Source organism: Cricetulus griseus (assembly GCF_003668045.3).
Source record: "Cricetulus griseus strain 17A/GY chromosome 1 unlocalized genomic scaffold, alternate assembly CriGri-PICRH-1.0 chr1_1, whole genome shotgun sequence".
NCBI classification, from domain to species: Eukaryota; Metazoa; Chordata; class Mammalia; order Rodentia; family Cricetidae; genus Cricetulus; species Cricetulus griseus.
Genome location: NW_023276807.1, coordinates 200,635,061 through 200,661,727, shown reverse-complemented (window position 1 = coordinate 200,661,727; position 26,667 = coordinate 200,635,061). Strand labels below are relative to the sequence as shown.

Below are 26,667 nucleotides of genomic sequence, written 5' to 3'. Positions count from 1 at the left end.
AATCAAGCTGTGACAGAACCCCAATGTGGGGACTGAATTGCAAAACACTGTAAGATGTATTCTTTTTTAAAAAATTTATTCTTAACATTTAAAACTATTTAAAATGCTAAAATGTTGCCTAAAAGAAACATTTATCTGATGCTTCTGTATATGTGTGTGCATGCAGGCAGACTTGTGTTCACGTGTGGAGGCAGAGGTCAACCTCAGGAGCCAGCCACATGGTTTTTGAGAAAGGGTTATCACTGGCACAGAACTTGTTCACCAGCAAGTTATAGATAAACCCAGGGCTAGGATTACAAGCGTGTGCCACCAGATCTGGCTTTTTTGGGTGGATTATGGAGAGCTAAAAGGTGTGGCAAGCATTTTATTGATAAGGCTCTCCAAACAGCCTGACAATTTTCTTTTTAATTATTTATATTTTATGTGTGTGTGTTTTGTCTATATGTATGTATGTTCACTACATGCATGCAGTATCCACAGAGGCCAGAAGAGGGCATCAAACATTCTGGAACTGGAGTGAGAGTTGGTTGTGAGCCACCATGTGGGTGATGGGAATGGAACCCCAGTCCTCTACAAGAACAGTAAGTGTTCTAAATCACTGAGCCATTTCTCCAGCCCCCAGCTTTGACTTTCACAGGACAATATACAGTAAGAGTAAAGTTGGGTGTGACAGCCCATGCCTGTAATTCTAGCACTTAGGCTATAGAAACAGAAGGATGAATATTAACAGAAAGCAAAATTCTACATATTCGTGTGCCCAGACAACAGTCTTCAGGCACATAGAAAATTTGAGGCCACCCTGGCTACATGAGACTGTCTCAGCTAAAGAAAAAAAAAGAAAGAAAGAAAGAAAGAAAGAAAGAAAGAAAGAAAGAAAGAGAAGTAAATGAGACATGAAACAGAATGGACTTAATGGGAAGGGGAACAAGAGAGGGCAACGGAGGTACAAACAAAGAAAAACCACATCTCTCTGCTATGCAGAATCAAGACTTAAATGTGGTTTATATGAGACATGAAGCAGAACAGCGTGAGGGGGAGGAGACAAAGGAGGCTGGGGGTGAACAGAAGCCAAGCACTATACCCAGCTATGAAATGCCTCCATGACACCCACTATGTATGTTTTTAACTAGTTAATTAAGAAATTAAGTTATCTTGAATTAGGAACACGGGTGCAAAATGTCACAGAACAAACACTTTAAATTTTAGCACATTATATCTCCTTAAAAAATAATCAAATGGATTTTTGCCAACTTAGAATTCTGTCAGAGGAGGAACACACCTAAGGAAGAAACTAAATATTCAGAATCACATCAAGGGGGATTGTGTTTTACTATACTACAAGGAAGACCATGTCTTGGGAAAATTTAAACCAAACAAAACAAGCTCACGAGGCCCCAGTACTTGTGCAGAGGTGTACTGGAGCTCTGACGACAATCTTACAAATCGCTGACTAGAAATCCGTGCACTTGGACTCAATGTTTAGTCAGTGAGAATTTATTTATTGTTTACTCAGGGTTTATTCAGCTGATGTGCAGGCTAACCCTTCACTGGCTTCCTTGGGGGATGTGATCCGCATTGTCAGGGAGTCGCACACCCATGCTGTGTAACAGGTTGGAAGCAGGCCCTGCCAGCCCGGCCTGGGAGCTGTAGGATTCCAGTACATTTGAGACCAGGTTTAGGTCTACATCCACTGTTTCGACAACACAATCACCTGCGCCTGAGTCTTCCTCATCTGAATTGTCATTTGCAGTCTGGGATGGAAGGTCCTTCTTCTGGGGGAGGGGAGAGAGAACAACATGAGATAGGAACCCTTTATGTTGGATGTTATTACAGTAAAATGTAATAACTTAGCAATACTATATATACTTGAATTCCAAATTAGAAATGAAATTTCCAATCCTTAGTAACATAAAGTGAAATGAGCTCTAAAAATGTGATTTGATGTATATATTAACACCTGGTTCCATCAGGGGCGGTGGATGACATGCCTGTCATCCCAGCACTTGAGGTGGAAGCTGGAAGACAGAAGTTCAAGGTCATCCTCAGCTGTACAGGGAGCTTGAGGACAATCTGGACTAGAGACCCTGTCTTAACATAAGACAATAGAAGCAGGGTTCTAAAGAACGTGACACATGTCTGTCTCAAAAGCAGTCCTATGAACTGAACAGATCTATCCCTGGTTTGAAATAACCCAAAAGAGAGAGTTAGCATTAAAGAGGTATACCCATAACCTGCGTAAATATTATACATTAATAAAAGACAAAAATATAAATTTTCTTCCAAATTAAAAAACTTAGATGTTCTTTTTGTTCCTTGACCACAATTTTTTGGGTTTTTTTAAAAAAGATTTTATTTATTTATTATGTATACAACATTCTGCTTCCATGTATATCTGCACACCAGAAGAGGGCACCAGATCTCATAACGGATGGTTGTGAGCTACCATGTGGTTGCTGGGAATCGAACTCAGGACCTCTGGAAGTGCAGCTGGTGCTCTTAACCTCTGAGCCATCTCTCCAGCCCTTGTTTTGTTTTGTTTTTAAGATTTATTTATCTATTATGTTATAGTGTTCTGCCTGCAGGCCCGGAGAGGGCACCAGATCTTATTACAGATGGTTGTGAGCCACCATGTGGTGGCTGGGAATTGAACTCAAGACCTGGATCTCTTGAAGAGCAGTCAGTGCTCTTAACTGCTGAGCCATCTCTCCAGCCACTGTTTTTGTTTTTCTTTAAGACAGGGTTTCTCTGTGTGTATCTCTGGCTATTCTGGAACTTGGATCTGTAGACCAGGCTGGCCTTAAACACACAGAGATCCACCTGTCTCTGCCTCCCAAGTGCTGGGATTAAAGGCATGCACCACCACCACCCAGCTCCCTGACTATAATCTTTTAAGTGGCATCTAACTACAGTCTAATTACAAAGCATCTTGGCCCTCTTATTTCACAGGCTGGGGGGAAAAAAGAGTTGGAAAATTACATCTTGACCTATAGACCTTTATATCTTTTTTTGGGGGGGGGGCGGGTTTCGAGACAGGGTATCTCTGTGGCTTTGAAGGCTGTCCTGGAACTAGCTCTTGTAAACTAGGCTGGTCTAGAACTCACAAGAGATTCACTTGCCTCTGCCTCCGGAGTGCTGGGATTAAAGGTGTGTGCCACCACCGCCCGGCAGACCTTTACATCTTTGTTACTCAAACTGTGGTCCACATATTAACAGTTTGAATCTCTCAGGATTTCCCAAAACAGAAAATTTCAGCTCTTCGTCCATTTGCCTTAATAAAGGCCATTATTGCCTGATGTGGTGATGTATGCCTTTAAGTGGAACTCTGTGATTTCAGGGCCAGCCTGGTCTACAGAGTGAAATCCAGGACAGCCAAGTGCTAAACAGTGAAACCCTGTCTCAAGAAATCAAAAAAAGGCCCTTATTATAAAAAGATCCTTGAATGATATTTATTCACAATTAAATGTAATAAATACTTTCTACTAGGTTGAGAGCAATTATAGTTTTAAATGTGGTTTAAATGGTTAAAGAAAACAGAGTTCATATTAACCATGAGCTGTCATGGACTCTACTGTTACTTCATGCTAATTCTATGACATGAGGATTTTCATTAGTTAGCTAATGCACACAGTAGATGACTGAGCTATATTTCAAACTCTGGTCCATGACACTCTAGTGTCTGTGCTTTTCCCATAATGCTTCTTGTCAGCTAAACAGTGATGTCAAAAACACTAAGATGACTATGTGAATGGTAGAGGAATTCAAAGTTGGCTCTAAACTAGGAAAACAGGAAACAATTAAGATTGAAGTTATTTAGATAATAAGCTCCTCTTAGCTCTCTTTACATTTTTAAAGGTTTATTCTCTCTTTCTCTGTCTCTGTGTATAGTTGGTATGTGCATGAGTGCTCTGAAGTCAGAGGTCAATTTTGGGGAATTGGTTCTTTCCTGCAATGTGGATTCCAGGGACTGAACCCAGGTTGTCAGGCATGAGAAAAAGCACCCTTATATCCACTGACTCATTACTCTAGCCACTCTTATTTCTTAAAAAAAAAAAAAAAAAAAAATCTACTTACTGTCAGCCATGGTGGCTCATGCCTGTAATCCCAGCACAACTTTGGGACCAACTTGGGCTACAAAGTGAGGCTCTATCTCAAAAATCTCCCCACTATACCCCTTCCAAACATACACACACACACACACACACACAACACACACACACACACACACACACACACACACACACACACACACACACTCATGCACGTACACGCACAAAAGAAAAGCAAAAACCTAATATAATGGCAGTAGTGGTAATAATCACATGCTCATTTGAGTACATAATGATTTTTTACTTTAAATCCGGAGAGATCATAGCATAAAGAAAATAACTATGGGGGCTGGAGGGATGGTCCAGTGGCTAAGAGCATCTCTGTGCCATCATGAAAGTTAGTTACAGTCACAACACCCAAGTAGAAAGCCAGGTGTCCTGCAAACACGTTACTCTGCTCTAAGGGATCGATGCCTTCTCACCTCAGCCCACGCACAGTGGTGATGCTCACTTGCGTACATGTGCGTACACACACACACACACACACACACACACACACACACACACACAATGTAAATCTTAAGAAATGAATTGGAGATGGTTTAGAAATTAGGAGCACTGGCTAATCTAGAGGACCCAGGTTTAATTCCCAGGACCCACATGGCAGCTCACACTGTATGGAATTCCAGTCCCATCTATAACTTCAGTCCCAGAAGACCTGGTGCCCTCTTCTGGCATCCAAGGGCACCTGGCATGCACAAACATACATGCACACAAAACACCCATAGATATATTTATGGATGCATGGATCGAGATTCACGGGACTAGGCTCAATATAGGTTAATATAATTTTATTCCAGGAGAAGGAAACAGATGACCACCGCAAGTTCCCGCTCCAAGGATCCACACAGGCTGCTCTCTGTGACCCGACAGAAAGGGAGAGAGCAAGCTGGGGTCCGGGACCCCAGACCAAGTCCTACCCTCCATCAAGTCCGCACCCGGGAGTGGTCAGGGGGTGGATATCTCTGTGAGTGAGCCACCATGTGGTTGCTGGTAATTGAACTCAGGACCCTTGGAAGAGCAGTTGGTGCTCTTCACCTCTGAGCCATCCCTCCAGCCCCCGGAACTGGAGTTTTAAGATGGTTGTGAGCTGCCCTGCTGAACCCAGGTCCTCTACAAGAACAGCAAGTGCTCCAAATGGCTGAGTCATCTCAGTTCCCTGCCCTCTTTAAGAATATAATTATAGCTGGGTGGTGGTGTAGCACAGGCCTTTAATCCCAGCACTTGGGAGGTAGAGGCAGGCAGATCTCTCTGAGTTTGAGACCAGCCTGATCTAAAAGAGCTAGTTCTAGGTCAGGCTCCAAAGCTACACAGAGAAACCCTGTCTCAAAAAAAAAAAAAAACAAAAACAAAACAACAACAACAAAAGAATATAATTATATCTGGGTGGTGGTGCACGCCTTTAACCCCAGAATTCAGGAGGCAGAAGCAGGCCAATCTCTATGAGTTTGAAGAGGCCAGCCTGGTCTACAAAGTGAGTTCCATGATGGCCAAGTCTACACAAAGAAACCCTGTCTGGAAAAACTAAAAAGAATATAATTATAACCATGCATGGTAGCCCATGCCTGTAGTTCCAGCTACTCTGCAGGTTGAAGCAGGTAGATAGATCACTTGAGCCTAGGAGTGTAAAAGCACTTTGAGCAACATACTGAGGTAAAGAAAAAGAAGGAAGTGGACATAAAGGGGGAAGGAAGTAGGAGAAGGAGAAGGAGAAGGAGAAGGAGAAGGAGAAGGAGAAGGAGAAGGAGAAGGAGAAGGAGAAGGAGAAGGAGAAGGAGAAGGAGAAGGAGAAGGAGAAGGAGTTGTCATTAAGTTTGTATTTAGAAAACAAAGTTTATAATCTGCCTTTTCCTGTTAGTGGGGAGGACTCAGCCAAAGGCTTTGTGCACGTCAGATACCTGCTCTACCGCTGAACTACACTCTCAGCACCTGTCCCCATCGTCACAGCCTCAGTATTTTGCCCCAATGGGTCTTAAACTCTGGGGCTTAAGGGATCCTCCCTTCTCAGCCTTTTCAGTAGCTGTGACTTACAAGCACATGTCATTGCAGCTGTCCCTATAACCTTTCATTATACCAGTGTTGGGGGAAACTAGCGTTCTTGGGGTAGGACTGTGTGCTTTGCATGTACCCCAGGCCCTGGGATGAGCCTGCATTAAAACCAGCACTCATTTATTTCAAACCTCACAAATCAAAAGAGACAAAAAGAAAACTCAGATGAATTATGACTGTCACATGAGGAAGGAGAGGTGAAAAAACACTCACCATTTGCTTCCGGGTACTGAAGCTTTTACCCATGCTGGTGTGTGCCAGTTCCTGGTCCATCTGGGCCATGTAGGACTTGAGACTGCCAAGAGCTCCTTTCAGAGATTCAGAGTCCTGAGTTTCAAAGTCCAAGTCATCGTCACTGTCTAAACATTCAAAGTCATCTTCATCCAGATCATCAGAGTCTGACTCTTGAGATTTTGTGCCTATATTGATGGTGACACAGAAAGAACCACTTGGTACACATTTTTGAGCAGAGTTAAACCTCTCAAAAGAATTGGAATGTTCTGCAAGGAATAAATGGGTTAGCCCAACTACTTTGTAAAAACCTTTTCGCAAAATAATGGTTCAGGAAGGCATTTATAGGACTGTGAATAGGCTAAGCCAAGAGATTCAACTTTAGTTTTTTAAAGTTAGTATGATTAATTAAAAGGTTTTTTTGTTTTTGTTTTTTAAGATGAAGCCAGGCAGTGGTGGCACACGCTTTTAATCCCAGCACTGGAGGCAGAGGCAGGCAGATCCTGTGAATTGGAGGCCAGCTTGGTCTACAGAGTGAGTTCCAGGATAGCCCAGGCTGTAACACAGAGAATCCCTGTCTCAAAAAATACCAAAATAAATAAATAAGATGAAAAGTTGGGCTGCTGAGATGGTTCCAAGGACAGGTACTTGCTGTGCAACCTGGTGATCTGAGTTAGATCCCTAAGGTGGAAGAAGAAAACTACTCCACAAGGTTGACCTCTGTCTGACCTTTACACCCATGCTGTTACACACACACCACCACACACACAATAAATATTTTTAAATTTAAAAACTGGGTTGGGAATATTTAAAAACTGAGCTCAGTGGTAGAGATCTTGCCTACCATGTGTGAGGCCCCGGGTTTGACCTCCAGCACCATAAAAAAATACAGGTAAAAACATGTGGGCTGAAGAGATGGCTCATAGGTTAAGAGCATTTGTTGTCTTACAACCATCTGGAACGCCTGTTCCAGGGGATCCAAAACCCTCTTCTGGAACTATGCACACATATGATGCATATAAATACACACAGGCAAAAAATATAAAATAAACCTTTTAAGATTACAGGTGCAAATTTTTAAAAATTTAAAATTAGAAAATGGCATAAATCTACATTGATGTCAATATTCAGCTATAGAGACACTGTTTCCTAGTTCACTGCCTTCTCTGAGACATCTTTGAACAGCTGGATGGTGTCCAGATGTCAGATCTAATGGATACAGCTCTGTGCACAGGCATATGCAAATATGGATATTTCTTTCAGTAAAGGATTTATTTTCATTTGTGTATGTACATACATACGCCCATGTGTGTGTGCAGGAGCCTACAGGGGTCAGAAGAGGGCATCAGATCCTCCAGAGCTGAAACTATAGGAGGTTGTGAGCCAGCTGACATGGGTGATCAGAACCAAATTCCAGCCCCTTCAAAGACCAATCACCCAGCCCCATGGTTTATTTTGTAACCTAGATGTGCTCACAGTGAACTATGGCCTGCTTTTCTACATACTATGTAGAAAAGTCTTCTTACAAAATATACAGATGACTTCATACTTTATTATAGCTGTGCAAATTCATAATACAGTGATTTATTTACCCATTTCTCTCTTGGTGGTTATTAGAATTTTGGTGCTACAAAAAAAGCAATGAAAAGACCATCAGTGATCATTTACCTCTTTCACAGAGTAAATCCCTGAAGTGAAATTGTTAAGTCAAAAATAATGGGCTTCCTAGATTCTCAAAATGTCCTGTGGAAAGACAACTTATATTTACTTCTCCCCACAGAGTTTGATGGTATTCATTTCTCCAACCCTTTAAAGTAGTTGATTAAATTTTTCAATAAGATGGGGAAAAAATCATGCTTTTATTCTGCATTTGCTTGCTTACTAGGAAGAGTTAACTATTTTCAAAGATTTACTGGCTACTCTTCAGTGCAGAGCCTGTTCACACCCTGTGTTTTTGTTTTGTATGTGTGTGCATGCACACATGTGTGCCAGTGTGTCTGCATGAGTGTACAGTGCATGTTAGTTGCCTTTTTCTATCACTCTTCACCTTGTACTTTGACAGTCTCTCCACTGAACCTAGAGCTCCCCAGCAAGCTCCAGGGATCCGCCTATCTATTTCTGTCCCTTCAGTACTGGAATCAGAGGCCTCTGCATCTGTGCCTGGCTCTTTATGTGAATGCCAGAGATCTGAACTCAGGTCTTCATGCTCCTATGTAGCAAGCACTTTACTGAGCCATCTCCCCAGCCTTCTGTGTTGTTTCTTATTTTCTTATTGATTTCTAAAATAGTAAGTCTGAAAGAAAAGACCAAAAAAAAAAAATGTAATATGGAAGCCACATTAAAATCCTTTCAAAGCATAAAAGGTTTGTACACTCTGTCAGTCAGCAACTAGCAAGCTAGACACTGATTAAACAGTCTCTGTAAAATGGTTCGACCAGGCAGTAATTTATGGCTAAACACAATTCGAAACCATCAAAAGAAAAGTAGTATTTTGGCTCATAAATGATCTAACGTCCCAGTGACTAACAACAATGATACCCTTTACAGATTCAAAATAAAAGTAAACACTACATGGTAACTTACCTAAAATCTTATCGAAATAATTAAGAAAAGAATCTGCATCAAAAGTGATTGGAGCTTCAGAAGGGTCTCTGAAAGATCAAAGGGAAAAGGGCATGTAATTTATCCTGGCCACAGTTCTTTAAGACATGTTCTAAGACAATGCTATGCTTAGAGAAACTACCAGAAATATCCAAGAAAGGAACAGAAAGGGAAATCATAGTTTAAATAAATAAAAAAAATTCCTTGTGCTTATCTGAGTGGCAATAGGAATACAAAAATCTGGTGACAGAAAAGTAAAAATTACACCTTGTTAACATACAGGTAGGCATATGCATTTGGTGACCTGTCTGCTCTTTTTTTTTTTTTTTTTTTTTTTTTGGTTTTTTGAGACAGGATTTCTCTGTGTAGCTTTGGAGCCTATCCTGGCACTCGCTCTGGAGACCAGGCTGACCTCGAACTCACAGAGATCCGCCTGCCTCTGCCTCCGGAGTGCTGGGATTAAAGGCGTGTGCCACCCAACGCCCGGCCCTGTCTGCTCTTTACCCCCTACAAGATACATAGTAAAAGAAATGACTTATCTGAGTTCACTCACATAATGCTTATTTTTACAGGACTCCGAGCTTATGCCTTTAACCCCAGCACTTGGGAGATGCAGTCAGGAAGATCATGATTTCATTTGAGTTTAAGGCAAGAAAATAACAATAACAAAAATCAAAGCCTAACAAATTACATGTTCCCTTATTCTCTCCTTCTTAACAACTAATAATATGCATAAACTTGTATCTTTTCTTACAGTTCAGGAATAGTAACACTGACAAAGTTTCATTGGGCTGGGTAAGGAACTCAAGGCACACTTGTTAGAGTGCATGGTCTCTGGTTCAACAGTGTCATCCTCTGGTCAACAGTGTCAGCCTCTGGTCAACAGTGTACAGACTCTGGTCAACAGTATATAGCCTCTGGTCAAAAGTGTCAGCTTCTGGGTAAACAGTGTACAGTCTCTGGTCAACAGTATATAGCCTCTGGGTAAACAGTGTACAATCTCTGGTCAATAGTGCACAACTTCTGGTTAACAGTGTCAGCCTCTGGTCAATAGTGTATAGTCTCTGGTCAACAGTGTACAGCCTCTGGTCAACAGTGTACAGTCTCTGTTCAACAGTGTCAGTCTCTGGGTCAATAGTGTCAGCCTCTAGGTCAATCCCATTACCACCAAAAAGAAAAGAAGAGAGATATTTGCTATACAGGTAACAATTCTATCCACTTTTCCCTAGTTACTTGCCACAAATAGCTCCACAGTTCTGTGATTCTTTCTGCCTCTGATAAGTTCCTTTAATCCCTCTCTTTGAGTTTCAAGATTCAAGTCCAATTGAGCCTGCTGAGAGCTACATGCAATAGAGTCTACAGGTTCTGAAAAAGAGTCTATAGAAGCCAGGCATGGGAGCTCACACCTTTAACATCAGTACTCTGGAGCCAGAGGAAGACAGACAGTTATAATTTCAAGGCTAGCCTGGTCTATATAGTGAGTTCCAAGACAGCCAGGGTTATGTAAAGAGACCCTATCTGAAAAACAAACAAACCAAAAAGAGTAAAGTGAAAGTGCCGTGGTTCTGGGCGGTGGCTTTTAAACTATTGAGTTTTCTGGCTTACTTCAGGAATTACAAAGGCAACTTGCAATCTGACCTCAGATAAAGAGGATGCACTATATGCAGCACCAAAATAGAAAACAAAGCAGTGAAAGGAATCTGCTCAAAAATAAAAACAATTACACTCATACTAGAAAGAAAGAAGAGAGAAAGAGAAAAGCAATATCAAAACAACACCAAGTGTGGTGGCATGTGGCTATAGTCACATTTGCTCAGAAGTCTGAGACAGATAACATAAGCCCAGGAGTTTGAGACCAGGGCAACACAGTAAGACTCAAACAAAATAAAACAGAAGAAAACCCAAGTGGAAATGGTACTTTCTGATGCTGCTGCTGACTTCGACACTGGGCGTAACTGGGCATTTTTCTTTAGTGTAGCTACCTTGGCAGCTCTGCCCCCTTGTGGGTTGAGACTTTGGAGATGAAGGCCTTCATGCTGTCTGAGACCTGTGCTACATCATAATTCTTCTGCTCCTCCTTCTGGGAAATGGGCTGTGACTCTTTTCTGCCTGTAGTGTCTTGCAGCAGCTGGTCCAGCTGGTCTGGTGAGAGGTCTAACCACTGGTCATCTGAAAAAGAAGGCAGGTGAGCCACGCCACAGGAGAGGCCTTTCTTACCTCCCTGCTCTGCTCTGTGCCCATCCCTCACCATCCTCAGGAGGAAGAGCGGCTCCTTCTTTCTTGAGCTCCTCGACATCAAAAGGCAGTGTCTGCAACACGGTTAAGATTTCCTCACCTGGACTCATAGCAACTGAACTACAAAAAATAAAGACAGGCATTTCCTTATGGTGGTGACATGACTTATTATCTACACTGATGAAACTATCTGAACTATTTAGATGAAGCAAATTCAATAAACAGCTGGATACTTTGAAAAGCCACATGAATAATAAATTATCCCTACCCCATGTTATGCAAGAAAAAAAAATCCTAATAAATGACAAAGCACAGGTGTGTGTGTGTGTGTGTGTGTGTGTGTGTGTGTGTGTGTGTGTGTGTGTCTGTCTGTCTGTCTGTCTGTCTGTCTGTCTGTCTGTCTGTCTGTAATCCCAGCACTTGAAAGGTGGAGACAGGAGGATCAGGACTTTAAAACCAGTCTCAGCTATACAGAAGGTTTGAGGCTGGTATGAACTAAAAAAAGATACTGATAATCAGTAAAACAAAACCCTAAAAGTGACTTTTTTTATGGCAAAATACAATCATTTAAGAACAACAAAGGCTAAAGAGATGTGGAAGAGGGCAATTGATTACTTTTATTGGGGTGTGGACAAGTTTTTTTTTTTTTTTTTTTCCCTTTAAAGAAGAGATGGGACCTGAAACATGTCTCAGTGGGTTAAGGCACCTGCTACCAAACCCAATGCCCTGAGTTTGACCCTCAGGACCTGCATGGTGAATGGAGAAAACTGACTCCTGCAAGTTACCCTTTAACTTCCACAAGTATGCTGTGGCACACATGCACCCAGAACACTTATAATTCACTCTGTATTTTTTAAGTACATCGTCAAGTATATATGAGGTAATACACATTTTACTTAGATTTAACCGTTCTGCAGTGGATATACACTTTAAAACACTACAATGATCCGGATGGAGGTAGAGCACACCTTTAATCCCAGCACTCGGGAGGCAGAGGCAGGTGGATCTCTGAATTCGAGAACAGCCTGGTCTACAGAGCAAGTTCCAGGACAGCCAAGGCTACACAGAGAAACCCTGTCTCTAAAAACAAACAAACAAAACAAAGCTCTAAGGATGGCTCAGAGGTTAAGCATTGACAGTTCTTCCAAAGGTCCTGAGTTCAATTCCCAGCAACCATATGGTGACTCACAACCATCTATAATGAGATCTAGTTTCCTCTTCTGGAATGCAGGCAAACATGCAGAACACTGTATATATAATAAATAAATTAAAAAGCTCTAAGGACTGGAGAGATGGCTCGGTGGTTAAGAGCACTTAGCTCTTGCAGAGCATTCAGACTTGTCTCTCATCACTCACGTGACAGCTCACAACAAATTGGTAACTCCAGGTCCAGGAGATCTGATACCCTCTCCCGACCCAAGAGTACCAGGAACAAACATGGCACACAACGTACATTCAGGCAAAACAGGCATAGACAGAAGATGAAACAAGTCTAAATAAATGAAGAAGACATCTAAGACTTGGGATTCAAGAACAGGTCTGGAGGGAGATAGGAGTTTGGTTTATAATAGTTTAAAAGGCCAGGCTTGGTGGCTCATATTCTCTCTCTCTCTCCCTCTCTCTCTCTCTCTCTGTCTTTCAAGGCAGGTTTCTCTGTGTAATAGTCCTAGCTGTCCTGGAACTCACTGAGATCCACCTGCCTCTGCCTCCAAAGTCTGGGATTAAAGGCGTGCATTACCACCACCCAGCAGTGGCTCATGTTCTTTTTTCTTTTTTTTTTTTTGTTTACTTTTTTTTTTTTATTAATTGTTCAAATTAGGAACAAGCTTGTTTCACATGTCGATCCCTGCTCCCTCTCCCTCCCCTCACTCCCATCCCGAGGCTCATGTTCTTAATTCCAGAATTTGGAAGGAGGAGGCAAGAGGAACAAGAATGTAAGACTAGCTGGGATACATAGTGAGACTCTGACTTAAATATCAAAAGACCAAAACAAAGCAAATCAAAATGAAATTGTTGAAAAATGGCTAATGTGAGAAATGGGAGTCCCCCTTGAAACTTTCAAATTCTGGTTGTTTTGTTTCTTGAGTCAACATCTCTCTTTATGAGCTAGGTTGACCTAAAAATTATGTAGCCCAGTTGGCCTCAAACTCATAGTGATCCTCCTGCTTCAGCCTTCTGAGTGCTAAGATTACACCCATGAACCATCACACTTGCTTAAAATATTAGATGTTTAGCAGCTTGTATATTTTCTTCAGTAGCAAAAACAGTTGTGTGCTTTATGGCATAATCCATTTCCTTAAATATTGTGTCATAAAGAACTGTAGGGGGTGGGGCTTCTTTAAGGCCAGGCAAACCCCTGTGCTCAGTGCCAGGGCAGCCTGTGAGCACTTAGGCTGTGAGTCTCCTGGCCTCAGTGTCTAACAATACATACACTTGTCAGTCTCAAAAAACAAACAAACAAACAAAAACCCAGAACTGTAGGGGACTGGAGAGGTGTCTCAGAGGTTAAGAGCACTGGTTGTTCTTCCAGAGGACCTAGATTCAGTTCCAGCACTCATTCACATGGCTGTAACTGTCCACAAACAATTGTAACCCAGCTCCAGAGGACCTAACACCATCTTCTGGCTTCCTTAGGGAACCAGGCATGCATGCAGTGCACAGACATACAAGCAAAACACTCACATACATAAAAATAATAAATATTTTAAAAAGAAATATACTCATAGAAAAATGATTAACTAAAATTATGTACAACAATAAAAATATCTATAATATAGATTCAAACACTGATTCCCCCAGTGGCATGCTCATGTCTGTATCCATACACACATTATACACACATACAGCCATGACATTTTATAAAACATATTAGTTAAAAAGAACTACCCAACCAGCAGTCTGCCTTCCTCTGTGGTGGGTGGTAGCTATAGCTCACCTTTCCGGGCGGTGTATGGAGAGCTGGAAGTAGTTCTTTGCCATTTCTAGTCTTTCCTGGTACTGAGCAGAACCTTCTATCAGTCCCTTGAAAACACAATACCGGTCATTAGAACAGTGCCTACACAATATGAGGGTGCTCCATCACTGTGCTATTCTCCCAGACCAATTTTATTATTATTTTGAAACTAGATTTTGTAAGTGGCTCAGCTGGCCTTTAAATAGCTACACAGTCAGACAGGCCTTGAACTTAGAATTTCCTGTCTGAGTCTCTGGTGAGCTGGGATTACATGTGTGTAGTACCATATCTGACCTCAAATTCCATTGATTTTAGTGAGTGTTTCATTAGCAGATGATAAATATATATAGTAATGGGTTTTATTTTTGATATCCTTGTATGTATATTTAATGCATTTTGAGCATACTCATGCCTATTACATTCTCGAATGTAAGGGTCTCTCAAAAACTATGTATAGGAGCATTCAGTTTTAATCATCTTCATTATCATGCTCATTTGTTTACATCCACCACCTGTGAGGGTGGATTTGGTGGTGGTGTTCGATTTATTTCTCTGAGATGAGGCTGGCCTATAATCTCCTTGGCCAACCAGTATAGTCAACTAGTGAGCTCCAGGTTCAGTGAGAGGAAGACCCCGCCTCTACCCACCCTCTGGCCCCCACCACGTGTAAGAACACAAATAACACATACATGCACACACATTCATAAGAAGAAGCAACCACCACAATTCCCACCTTAAAGTAATCATTCCTCTTCAGACTTTCAAGGAAGCTGGCCCAGAGGGGTGAAGCAGTCACAAGGGATTTCCTGGAGTCAGAAAAATGTGGGCTACATTTGGAGCACAAAATCTCAAATCCATGAGCCTAGATGAGATAGAAAGAATGTTTGTTATTCTTGCATTTTCTTTTTCTCTGTCATCTTAAATTAATTTTTCCCATTTAGCCCTTATCAAGAACTAGATGACTGGACACAATGAAATGTGAACACTTGAACACTTTTTAGTTTCTTTTTTCAGACAGGGTTTCAGTATATATACCTGGCTGTCCCTGGAACTCAGTATGCAGACCAGGCTGGCCTCAAACTCTGCCTCCCGAGTGCTGGGATCAAGGTGTGCACCACCATACCCAGCTTCACTTAGAACACCTTTTAAATTATACGAAAAGTAGAATTTGTTTCTGAGCTGGCAAGATGGCTCAGTGGATAAAGGGGCTTGCCACCAAGCCTGATGGCTTGTGTTCAATCTCTGAAACCCACATGGTAGAAGAGAACCAACGCAAAAGTTATCTTCTGACCCCCACTGTGCACCATGGCAGGCTCCCCCCAACCCTGCCATGCACACGAAATAGATCAATGAAAATGTAACAACAATGTGAAAGTAAGTTGAGCATATTCTCAGACACAGGAAAGAACAGAATGATTTTGTTTTAAGATCCTTTGGTAAAAAATGATAATAATATGGCACAATAATTCAAAGTCATTACCTAAGTCCGGCACCTCCCTTAAGAAGTAATCTGTGCACTCAAGTAAATACTGGTGCCATCCTTCTCTACCCTCTCATCACCCCAACAGCAGCACACACTCTACTGCACGTAACTGCATGATAAGGAGAGAATTTCCTACCGGCACACATCAATTTGTCAACTTCACTTCACAAACATGGCGTAATTTATCTATTCTTCCATGCACTTAGGTGTTTTCTAAGTTTTCACTATTACAAATGATGTTTCCTGAGTAGAAGTCTAGTGGTTTTGAAACCTGGAAACACATTTCTAGAAGTGCAAATGATAAGCAAAATGGTCAATGCAATTTCAGTGTTGATGGATAGTGGAAACTGGTTTTCACAGGGAATGAATCAACTTAAGACTCTCTCTCTCTCTCTCTCTCTCTCTCTCTCTCTCTGTGTGTGTGTGTGTGTGTGTGTGTGTGTGTGTGTGTGTGTGTGTGTGTGTTTGAGACAGGATTTCACTATGTAGCCCTGGCTGTCCTGGAACTCACTACACAGGCTAGGCTGTCCTAGAATTCAGAGGTCTGTCTCTCCCGCCCAAGAGCTGGGATTAAAAGTGTGCGCCACCACACCCAGCTAAATTTTTATTTCTATCCACATGTTAGAGTACCCTTTTCCTTTATATATCCTATAAATGCTTACCAGCTCAGTATATGTTCCCATACTTTTTTATATTTGCCAATCTAGTAGTGAAAAACTATTTTGTGGCTTTAAATTATATTAATTTTTAAGTAGAGAGGTCAATGCTTTTTCATGTTTAAATTAAAATTCATTTGTACTTCCTTCTCTGTGAACTATCTGTTCAGCTTCTGAACATTTAAAATTAATCAGTTAGCTTTTTTTTTTTAAAGATCTTATTTGTTTATTTGTATACAACATTCTGCTTCCATGTATATCTGAACACCAGAAGAGGGCACCAGATCTTATAACGGATGGTTGTGAGCCACCATGTGGTTGCTGGGAATTGAACTCAGGACCTCTGGAAGAACAGTCAGTGCTCTTAACCACTGAGCCATCTCTCCAGCCCCATTTTTTTTTCTTTTTTTAAGATTTTATTTATTACGCATTTTTTGAGGTATGAGTGTTCTGTCAGCATGTATGTCTGCATGCCAGAAAAGGACATCAGATTACATTACAGATGGTTGTAAGCTACCATGTGGTTGCTGGGAATTGAACTCAGGACCTCTGGAAAAACAGCCAGTGCTCTTAACCACTGAGCCATCTCTCCAGCCCAAGCATTCTTTTCTATAGGAACACCTAATACTCCTTCTCCAGATTTTCTGGTATCTTTTGAGTTCATGACATTTTTCTTTTCCAAGCAGAATTTCTCTTCTTCCATCTACTGCTACATTGGTGTTTGTGACAGTGTTGCTACCTGTCACCCAGGCTGCATTCTGGCTGCTGGACTCTAAAGGGACCACAGATGCACACTGCACTTGGCTAGAAACCTTTACATCATCAAATTATATCAATCTTTTATTGCCTATGGTTGCAAGCCATGCTTGAAAAGGCCTTTCCTAGTCAGATAATTTTCTATATTTTCTAATTTTTACAGTTTCCATTTTTACATTAAATTATTTAATCCCAGTGGAATTTATTCTGTCCTAAGTGTGAAGGAATTGACCTTTTATTCTCAGAAGGCTTCACAGCTATTGGATCAGTATTTACTGAGTAATTCTCCTGACGCTCTGATCTGAATTGATGAATTTTACTACATTCTCACATAAGCAGGGCTTATTTCTAGAGTTCCTATGCTGTGCCATTCATTAACTCAGGTGAAAATGGCAGGCAAAATGTTTGGTACAATTTAAGTGTTGATAAATAGTGGGAAATGATTTCCTATAAGGATTGAATCGATTTATATCTTTATCAAGTCAAGAGTGTCTTTCTATGTGTAGTCTTTTTAAAAATTACTTATTATTTGTATGTGTGTAGATGGGTACATCCATATGAATGCAGGTACTCACAGAGGCCTGAAGCCTGGGAACTCACTGGTTCTGGAATTACAGGCTGTTGTGAGTCACCAGATATAGATGCTGGCAATCAAACTTGGGTCCTCTGCAAGGGCAATATGCACTTCTAGCCACTGAGCCATTTCTCCAGTCCTTAAAGCCCTTTCATATTAGAGAAAGAAAGTAAGGGGGAAAGGGAGGAGGGGGTGGGGGGCGGGAGGAGAGGAAGTAGGGAGAGAGGGAAGGATGGAGGGGAGGTAAGTTAGGCAGTTTTCTTGGTCAACATTACCAACTTCATGCCCAATTCATGGGCTCGGAACTGGGGATGTGATGGAGGTGGCAGCCCATATCCACTCCGCCTGTCTGGCACAAACTTCTGTTGTAGCAGCTGCGCGTACAGACATTTGGTAAAAGTGACCTGGGCATTGGGATACAAAATATGTGAGTCTGTTCTTGAAGTTGAGTTTTGAATATCATTTCACAGTTGGATCTAACAGTCAGTCCACTGATGTGCTTTAGTTCATATACCCAGAGGTGAAGTGCAGAGAAGGTACAGCCTGTTCACTTCCTGTGTGTTTTCAGACACAGCTAGTGAGATAAACATTCACAAACTGTGAAATTTACCCTACTGCCCACCTCTCAGCTGTCACTACTGTAATTACCACTAATCACACTACGGCAATTTGGGAGGGGTATTAAGACAGTAAGCCTTAAGGGATGAAATGTTTTATTGTTAAGGAGGTAATTACAGAAATACCTCTGTATTTCTGAAAATGTGTCAAAAGTACTAATCATACTAAATCACAAAATTAGGAGTCTCTTGACCCTGCCCCCACCTACACACATACAGGCTTGGGTTAAAAAAAAAGAGAGAGAAAAAGACAGAAATGTGCATTAATTTTCTAAGAGAACTATTAAAATTATAAGAAAAACTAAATGACCAAGAAAGTTATCTCACAGATGCCATTATTCGTGTTTCAGGCAAAAATGTCTTGAAAACTCGACAGGCCCTCAGGTCAATGGGGTCCCGTAAGTAGAAGGCCTGGACTGCTGCAGACACTAGTCTGGGTCGTTGTTTGAGTACTGCCACAATGCCAGCTGGAAGGAAGCAGTGTGCTCGATGAAGAGAAGCTTCAATTTTTTCTGGGTACCTGTGACAGGTAGCATAATGCTTTTACTTTGAATGCAAATATTAATATTTTTTGCAGGGTCTCACTGCGTACTCCTGGCTGTCCTGGAACTCACAGAGATCCTCTATTTCTGCCTCCAGGGTACTAGATGTGAACTAGCATGCCCAACTTAAAAAGAATTTTAGTGTCATTAAGACAATACGTTAAACTAAAGTGCTATTGGAACTTGTCTTCTCTTTGAAATGAAATCTAAAGGGTTCCACATAGGTCAAAGGACCATATAGGAGCTAAAGAGTTCCACAGACTATACAGAAGTTAAAGAGTTCCACAGACTATACAGAAGCTGAAGGGTTCCACATAGGTCAAAGGACCATATAGAAGCTCCAGAAGCACAAAACAATAAAAGGCCAAATATATTGCATTCCCTTCTTTAGGTTTTCATCTTTAAAAAATCTCAATTTTGATTTTATTTTTAAAAATTTATTATTTTATGTGTATGAATGTTTTGCTAGCTGTATGTCTGTGCACCGCACGCGTGCCCAGTGCCCACTGAGGCCAAAAGAGGGTGTTGAATTCCCTGGGAGGAGAGTTACAGACTGTTATGAGTGGCCATATGGGGGCTGGAAATTGAATCCAGCTCTTCAAGAAGAGCAGCTGTTATATTTAACCATGAAGCCATCTCTCCAGCCCTGATCTCAATTTTTTGTTTGTTTGTTTTGTGAGAGGGTTTCTCTGTATAACCATGGTGGCTGTCCTGGAACTCATGGAGATCCACCTGCCTCTGCTTCCTGAGGGCTGGGATTAAAGGCGTGCGCCACCACTGCCTGGCTGACAAGATACTTTTGAAATGGGAAGAAAAATTACATCTAAGTCAGGCACAGTGATGCACACCTAGAATCACAGCTACTAAGGAGGTTGAGGGAAGAGGTTAACTTGAGCCTTGCGGTCCAAAGCTAGCCTGGGCAATCCTATCTCAGTCAATCAACCAATTGAACTGATTTCTTAATTTAAATTCCATAAATTTAACTGCCAATTTCATGAACAGAGACTCCAATAAAATGCAAATGAGTGTTATTCTAGGTGGAAGGCATTCTAGATGCAAATTAAAACTTACGATGTCTGAACCAAATGTTCCTCAGCCTACAGTATCAGAGTCCTCTTTCTTACCCTCTGATGCGCCTGTCCACAGCAGCCTGTATAGGTTCTGAAGCTAACACAGCTTCTGGGTGTGCTGAGATGATATCCAAAGCCTGTTGGATTGTTGGGGGTGTAGTGGGCAGCCAGGGTATTCTTTCAGATTTCCTTGGCACAGGAATAATACACAGCTCCCCATGATGAAAAAATACCTGCAAAATGGCACATCTTAGTCTCTTTGCGGGCTCTGGGAAGCTCCAGGGACACAGGAAATAATGTGGCATGATTCCAACCCTGTATTCTCCAGCCTGGGTGTACTTACCCTATTGGCACTATTATCAGGATCCAACCACTTAGGGAGAAAGTCAGCAGCTTCTATTAACAAGAACTCGCCATCATTGTCTTCGATCCTAACGAGAGAAAAGACCCCTTTTCACATCCACAGAGCACAAGACAGCTTTGATCAAAGACATTTTCCCTTCTTTTCAGAAAATACTTGAGTACTTGAGATTGCAAGAGAAAAAAAAAAAACAAAACAAAAGCAGGGTAAAATTTAAAATGCAGTAAAGCAGGGCTGGGAAATGCTCAGCAGTTAAGATACCCTGCTCTTGCAGAGGACACAGGTTTGGTCTGCAGCACCTGTATTAATTAGTCAGTTCACAAATGCCTGTAAATCCAGCTCTAGGGCATCTAATGACCTGGCTCCCACCAATACCTGCACTCATGTGCACAAACCCAAAGAAACACACACACATAAACATAATTAAAAACAATAAAAACGTATCTTTAAAAATATAGCAAAAGCCTATAGGAAACTATAAGATTGTAAGAAAATGTAGAGAGAGATTAAAAAGAGAAAATCAAAGTATTGTATTAGACAAAAATATGGAAACACATAGGTACTATAAAGTTCCAAAAGAAGTGGGGGGGAAATAACCACTTGTAGGTGAAATTAAGAGGGCCTTCATATAACAAAGTGTTATTTAGATCTACAGAGATATTTTTGGTCTCATTTATTTTTTTAAAAGATTTATTTATTTATCATGTATACAGTGCATGCCAAAAGAGGGTTCCAGATCCCATTACAGATGGTTGTGAGGCACCATGTGATTGCTGGGAATTGAACTCAGGACCTCTGGAAGAACAGTCAGTGCTCTTAACCCCTGAGCCATCTCTCCAGTCCCTGGTCTCATCTATTTTTAATTTTTGAGTAACACCGTCATGTGGTTCCACTTTAACCACACCCTGATTTTCATTTTTAATCTTTTCTGTATATTTACTCTGTTCTGAGTTATTGGAGTATAAGGATTTGAATTAAAAAAAAAAATCAAGAATCTTTGGGTAGATATTCTTAGCCTGAGTCTCATATGCTGCCAGTCCCATTGATCTTCCACACACTTGGCCTGACAGTATGAAAGATCTGCAGACACACAGCCCTATGTAATATGTACTTCACAGATTTCTAATAAGAGAATAGATACTTGTGACAAATAAAATTTAAAACAGCATAAAGATGCTGTGTTGGTGGTTTCCCAGAAGCTATCATCACAAACTTTTAATGTGAGTTAAAAAAAAAAATACTTACATGTATTCTGACTTGGTGGTGCATATCTTTAATGCTAGCACTTAGTGGGCAAAGGTAGGTGGATCTCTGTAAGTTCAAGTTTAGTCTGGTCTATGTATCAAGTTCCAGACCATCCAGACTATACAATGAGACAGTCTTTAATGTGTGTGTGTGTGTGTGTGTGTGTGTGTGTGTGTGTGTGTGTGTGTGTGTTCTATCAGACCTCAGAAAAAAATTACTGAAGGGACACAAATATAATCACTTATGCTTTAAAATGAGAATTCCTTTACCTTGCTACTAACTCTGGAAATGCCTTTGTAATCTGCTTTATTACATAAACAATAAACCATTCATCCTCAATGTTATCTCCAAACTTTGTCATGCCATACATATGAGCAGGAACACCTCCTATAAACAAGAGAGAAACGATCATAAACCAGGCAAGTCTGACACTGCAAGGAAAAATACATGTAAGCATTCAATAACTAGTCACTAAGTTCCAATAATTATTCTGGGGTTGCAACTCTGAATAAAACATGGAATGTGTATTTTTTAGGAGTTTGGGTCTAAAACAAGGAACAGATAACCAAACTGTCTTTAAAAGCACACTAAAAGTTGTGTGAGCATAAAGCTTCACTGTCTGGAGCAGTGACAGCTGCAGAATGACCGGAGCTGGACCTTCCAGAAAGAAGGAACAGCACAGTCAAAGGCACAGAGTTATAGTAGAAAGGGGGTGTTGTGGGGATATAAGGACTCTGCTTTTAGAATAGAAGAACATTTCAAATAACTATATGATCCGTTAAGTATACAGAAGCTAAATATCACATTCTTACACAACCAAGAATCAAAAGAAAATCACAGGAAAAGTGAAAAAATATTTTGGAAGAAATGAAAATGAAAGCACTACATATGACAACTCATAAAATTTAGCAAAAAATAGTGACAGCAGCAGATTACAGTTATTTAAAATCTCAAGTCAGCACTCTAACTTTACACTTTTAGAAAGAAAAAAAAAAACCAAGAAACAAAGCATAAATCTAGCAAGAAAATTACAGCAGACATAAATGAAGCAAACAGGGTTTTTTGTTTTGTTTTTTAAATGGGGGAGAGGTTGACAAAATTGACAGACCATTAAAAAGATGAAATAATAGGAAGAGATGACTAAAATCAGGTCTGAGAGCAGGAACAGTATACTCTTTCTACAGAATATAAAAGATTATAAGGGAATCTATGAATGCCTTACACCAAGAAATTGGGGAACCTATGAGAAATGGATAAATGAAGGTCTTGACTCATTCATGAAGAAGTAGAAAATACTATCAGACCTATAACTAGAAGGGATATTCAATTAGTAATCAAAAGCCTCTAATAGCTGTAATTCTAGCACTGTGGAGGCTGAGGCAGGAGGATCAAGAGTTTGAGGCCAGGCTGAGTTACATAGCACAGCCAAGTGATCAGTCTGAAACCATAAGCTAAAATAAATCCTCTTACATTGATTTTTCTCAGGTATTTCTGTCATGACAATGAAAAGCTGACTAACCAAATTCAACAACACATTGAAAGGGTTATAATACTACAATCCAATTTTTTTTTTCTTAGACTACAAAGATGATTCAACATACCAAAAAAAAAAAAAAAATCAGTCAATATGGGGCTGGAGAGATGGCTCAGTGGTTAAGAGCTCTGGCTGCTTTTCTAGAGGACCCGGGTACAATTTCTAATATTCACGTGGTGGCTCAAAATCCTGTGTACCTCCAGTTCCAAGGGATCTGTAGTGCCCTCTGAGGGCACTACATGAACACGATGCACAAATTTACATGCATCAAACACCCATACACATAAAATAAACAAGAATTTAAGAAATCAATCAATGAAATGTACCACATCAACAGAATGAAGGTCAAACAAACGCAACCCAGGGTCTACCAGAGCAATCACAGCCAAAAAACAAGTGAGGTGAGCAGCCTGCTCAACTCTTCTGCTCAGTCCAAACCACCCGAATCTCTCCAGTTAGATTAGAGCACTATGATTTTTATTTTATTACTTTTCATTATTTATATTATTATCATGATTAGATTAGAGTATGATTTTTATTTACATTGCATATCAGGCTTCAACTGAAACCTCCCCCTGCAGCAACAGGAACATGAAGGAGGTTAAGCCAGGAGGTGACCAATTTGTGTTCCACGAAGGTACTGCCAATAGTGTGAGGAGCTCCAGAGACTGGAACTGGAGAGGTAAGCTGGGGACTGTTGTTTCCCAGATGAAAGAATAAAGAGCAGCCACCCGGCGATCAAACAGATGTGGAAAGGGATATTCTGGCAGTACTCATACTAGACTGAAGATAGCAGTGACGAGTATGATTTGAACTAGTAGCTTGGTCAACTAGTCAGCAATGCCATTAGATAAGTGAAAGAATACAGAGTAAACATGGTTTTCTAAAAGTTACTAGAAACTGGGTCTCACTCTGGCCTGGGGATGGTCTCAAACTGGTGATTCCTCTGCCTTAGCCTTCAGAGTGTTAAGCTCACAGCTAAAGGGTTGGTTTTAGATGTGGCATACTAATTTGCTAGCCTCCTTGTCGATAAACATCATACGTATTCTAGAAAATACGTAAGAGTTCAATAAAATTAGAGTTTGAGAAGTAGCTCATTAGTAGATCAGTTGCTTAGCAATGCACAAGGCCCCAGGTTCAATGCCCAGTGCTGTAAAAAGTTCAGCGAAATTAATAGCAAAGGAGAAACTTAGCCGTTACTAGCCAAATATAACAGATTAGCACTAACTATGAGCCAGAATGGCAGGAGCAAAAGATACCAGGCTCCTTATCCTAAATAGGCCCTACATAAGTCACTGTGTAAATACCAACTGGGCCAGCTATCTATTAATCATTTTCATAAAGTCAGAAGAAATCACAGAACAGCTTACTATATTTTGCTAGAATTAACTGAAATCACTGAAGACACATGTAAGCAGTAAACGACATTCAAAATGCTTCTGGATGACAATTGATAGTGACAGAATCCATTTTGTTATCTTTATTAGACAGATAAAGTCACTCTTTGATTCTCAGCAAAGCAACTACATAAAACAAAGAAACCCGCCGGGTGTTGGTGGTGCACGCCTTTAATCCCAGTACTCGGGAGGCAGAGGCAGGTGGATCTCTGTGAGTTCGAGACCAGCCTGGTCTACAAGAGCTAGTTCCAGGACAGCCTCCAAAGCCACAGAGAAACCCTGTCTGGGGGAAAAAAAAAATAAAAATAAATAAAAAAAACCAAAGAAACCCACAAAAGACATCAAGGTAAGTCCTGAGTAGTAAAAAGGAACCATGATTGAAGAAACAGGGTAAGCCTGGACCTGTGCAGCACAGCATTGCAATTAAAGTGCAGAAACCATGATCCCCACATTCTGATCTATATGGTATATATTTAACTTTAGGGGCTTAAATTGATATGGGCAAACAGCACTGCTTTTAAAGGTTGTGGGTGTAACTCTCTCTTAGACAACACTAATAAATGGTTACTTTACCTTTTGCAGGTTTATATTTGAGATTGAAAGGCTGATTCTGCCAGATATAAGGAACCAGTATAGGTGCAAACTGGGTCATTATTCTTTCAATGTACTTCTGAAGAATCTCTTTGGGTTCATCTGTGTCTCTTGCTTTATCTGGTATCAGGAACAGGTGGTACTCCACAGCATCTTCTACCATTGCAAGCTTCATATTGCCCTCCATTCTTTGAAAATGACATTCAAAGTTTCACTGACATAAGCCACATAGGAGAAGAAATTAACAGCATTCCAAAAAACTCTTGTAGGTGGCTGCATTATTTCCCAAAACTTTGAAACCCACCCACCTACCATTATCATCAGACACCACTTGACTTATTACTATCTGAATGACATTTATACTTAAAAACATGTTCCTTATACTTAAATTATGTTAAATGGGAACCTTGATATTATAGAGTGAATGGAGATCCAACAACACACTTTTCAAGTACCAAATAAGTATGGAAGAATAAAAATTAAAAATGGCTAAGTGGCAATGGGTGTGCCTATGGTCTCAGCCAAGAAACTAAGGCAAGAGGATCACTTGGGTCCAGGAGTTCAAGGCTAGCCTGGGAAACATATCAAGGCCCTGTCTCACAAACAAATGAAGTATTTTGCCCTTAAATTAATATCAGTGTGTGTAGCACAGTTTGAAAACATTACATTAATCTACTATTTTCTCTCAAAACTTCCAATTGTGCTTCTATTGATACTTTGGGCACTTTTCTTTCCTGAGTTTTCTCGTTAATTGTTACACTCCATCTCTAAAACACCTTGTTACTTTAAAACTGTGTTATCAAATACGTTAAAAGGCAATGTTTCGCCGGACGGTGGAGGCGTAAGCTTGGGAGGCAGCAGCAGGTGGATTTCTGTGAATTCGAGGCCAGCCTGGTCTATAGAGCTTAGTTCCAGGACAGCCAGGACTACACAGAAACCCTGTCTCTAAAAACAAAACAAACAAACAAAACAGCAATGTTCCTTGCGTTATAGAATTTAAGTCTACAGAAGACTTAAAAGTGCAAAAATCTGGGTGTTACCATTTCGTCCCATAATAATTTGCCATGGTTCCGGATGCCCACCTAACGCTGCGATTTGAGTTTTAAGCTTACTTGGCTTTGCAAAGGAACAATGGGGAACCTGCATCTTCCATGCAACTACCCACACACCACTGCAAATTAGAACCACGCTGCCTTTCAACCCGGAGAGTCAGGTAAAGATTCTACCCACCCAGCCCCAGCCCCCACCTTCCAGCCCAAGCAGAACTCCTTGTGCAGCATTTCCGGGGTCAGAACTGAAGTTGAGATCATTCGGGTTAAGGATTCATAATACAAATGACAAACCTGAGAGCACACAAAGCAGCAACGGGCCTGGCGCGGTCTAGTACTCTTTCATCAAACTAGACTCCCATCGTCCACTGACAAAAGGTTAAGCAATTCCTTTCGCGGTTATAGGCCCTCTCTCGTGCGTCTCTGCTCTGGCACCTTTCCTTGGCCGCCTCTTCCACTAGGATTCTTGGTCAGAAGATTCCATCAACCGCTCAAGCCCAGCCCACGCTGGTCCTCTCTGCTATGACCACGACTCGCTCCTGGACGCCTGGATGCCTGGAATCCGTGAGTCTACGGAACCTTGGATGTAGTCGCTAATGCGCATCGGAGACAGTTTC

General features: G+C 40.9%; 1 protein-coding gene across 3 annotated transcripts; it reads right to left on the bottom strand.

Annotated features, from left to right (window-relative positions):
• Positions 1-1,472: 1,472 nt before the first annotated feature.
• Ecd (ecdysoneless cell cycle regulator) lies at positions 1,473-26,642 on the bottom strand. Of its 3 annotated transcripts, none has more exons than XM_027387591.2 (14): positions 26,345-26,642; positions 24,984-25,215; positions 21,749-21,866; positions 20,217-20,304; positions 19,928-20,106; positions 18,589-18,781; positions 17,920-18,048; positions 14,909-15,037; positions 14,158-14,243; positions 11,236-11,342; positions 10,970-11,156; positions 8,970-9,037; positions 6,369-6,574; positions 1,473-1,772 (listed from the first exon to the last, which is right to left on the bottom strand). In XM_027387591.2, exons 2-14 carry the CDS (start codon positions 25,186-25,188, stop codon positions 1,545-1,547), a joined length of 1,923 nt encoding a protein of 640 aa, XP_027243392.1. In that variant the 5' UTR covers positions 25,189-25,215; positions 26,345-26,642; the 3' UTR covers positions 1,473-1,544. The 3 variants fall into 3 exon arrangements, with proteins under 3 accessions (XP_027243392.1, XP_035309114.1, XP_027243391.1); XM_035453223.1 differs by having other exon boundaries at positions 1,473-1,769; positions 24,984-25,189; XM_027387590.2 differs by having other exon boundaries at positions 24,984-25,189; positions 26,345-26,641.
• Positions 26,643-26,667: the final 25 nt, after the last annotated feature.

What these genes read in the sequence shown, in the direction of transcription:
- Ecd (XM_027387591.2), bottom strand. Translation starts at nt 25,188, where the DNA reads ATGGAGGGCAATATGAAGCTTGCAATGGTAGAAGATGCTGTGGAGTAC. An exon ending in AAACACGAATAATGGCATCT is followed by an intron (nt 18,049 to 18,588) that starts GTGAGATAACTT and finishes CCCAATGCCCAG; the next exon opens with GTCACTTTTACCAAATGTCT. An exon ending in TCAGTACCCGGAAGCAAATG is followed by an intron (nt 1,773 to 6,368) that starts GTGAGTGTTTTT and finishes CCCCTCCCCCAG; the next exon opens with AAGAAGGACCTTCCATCCCA.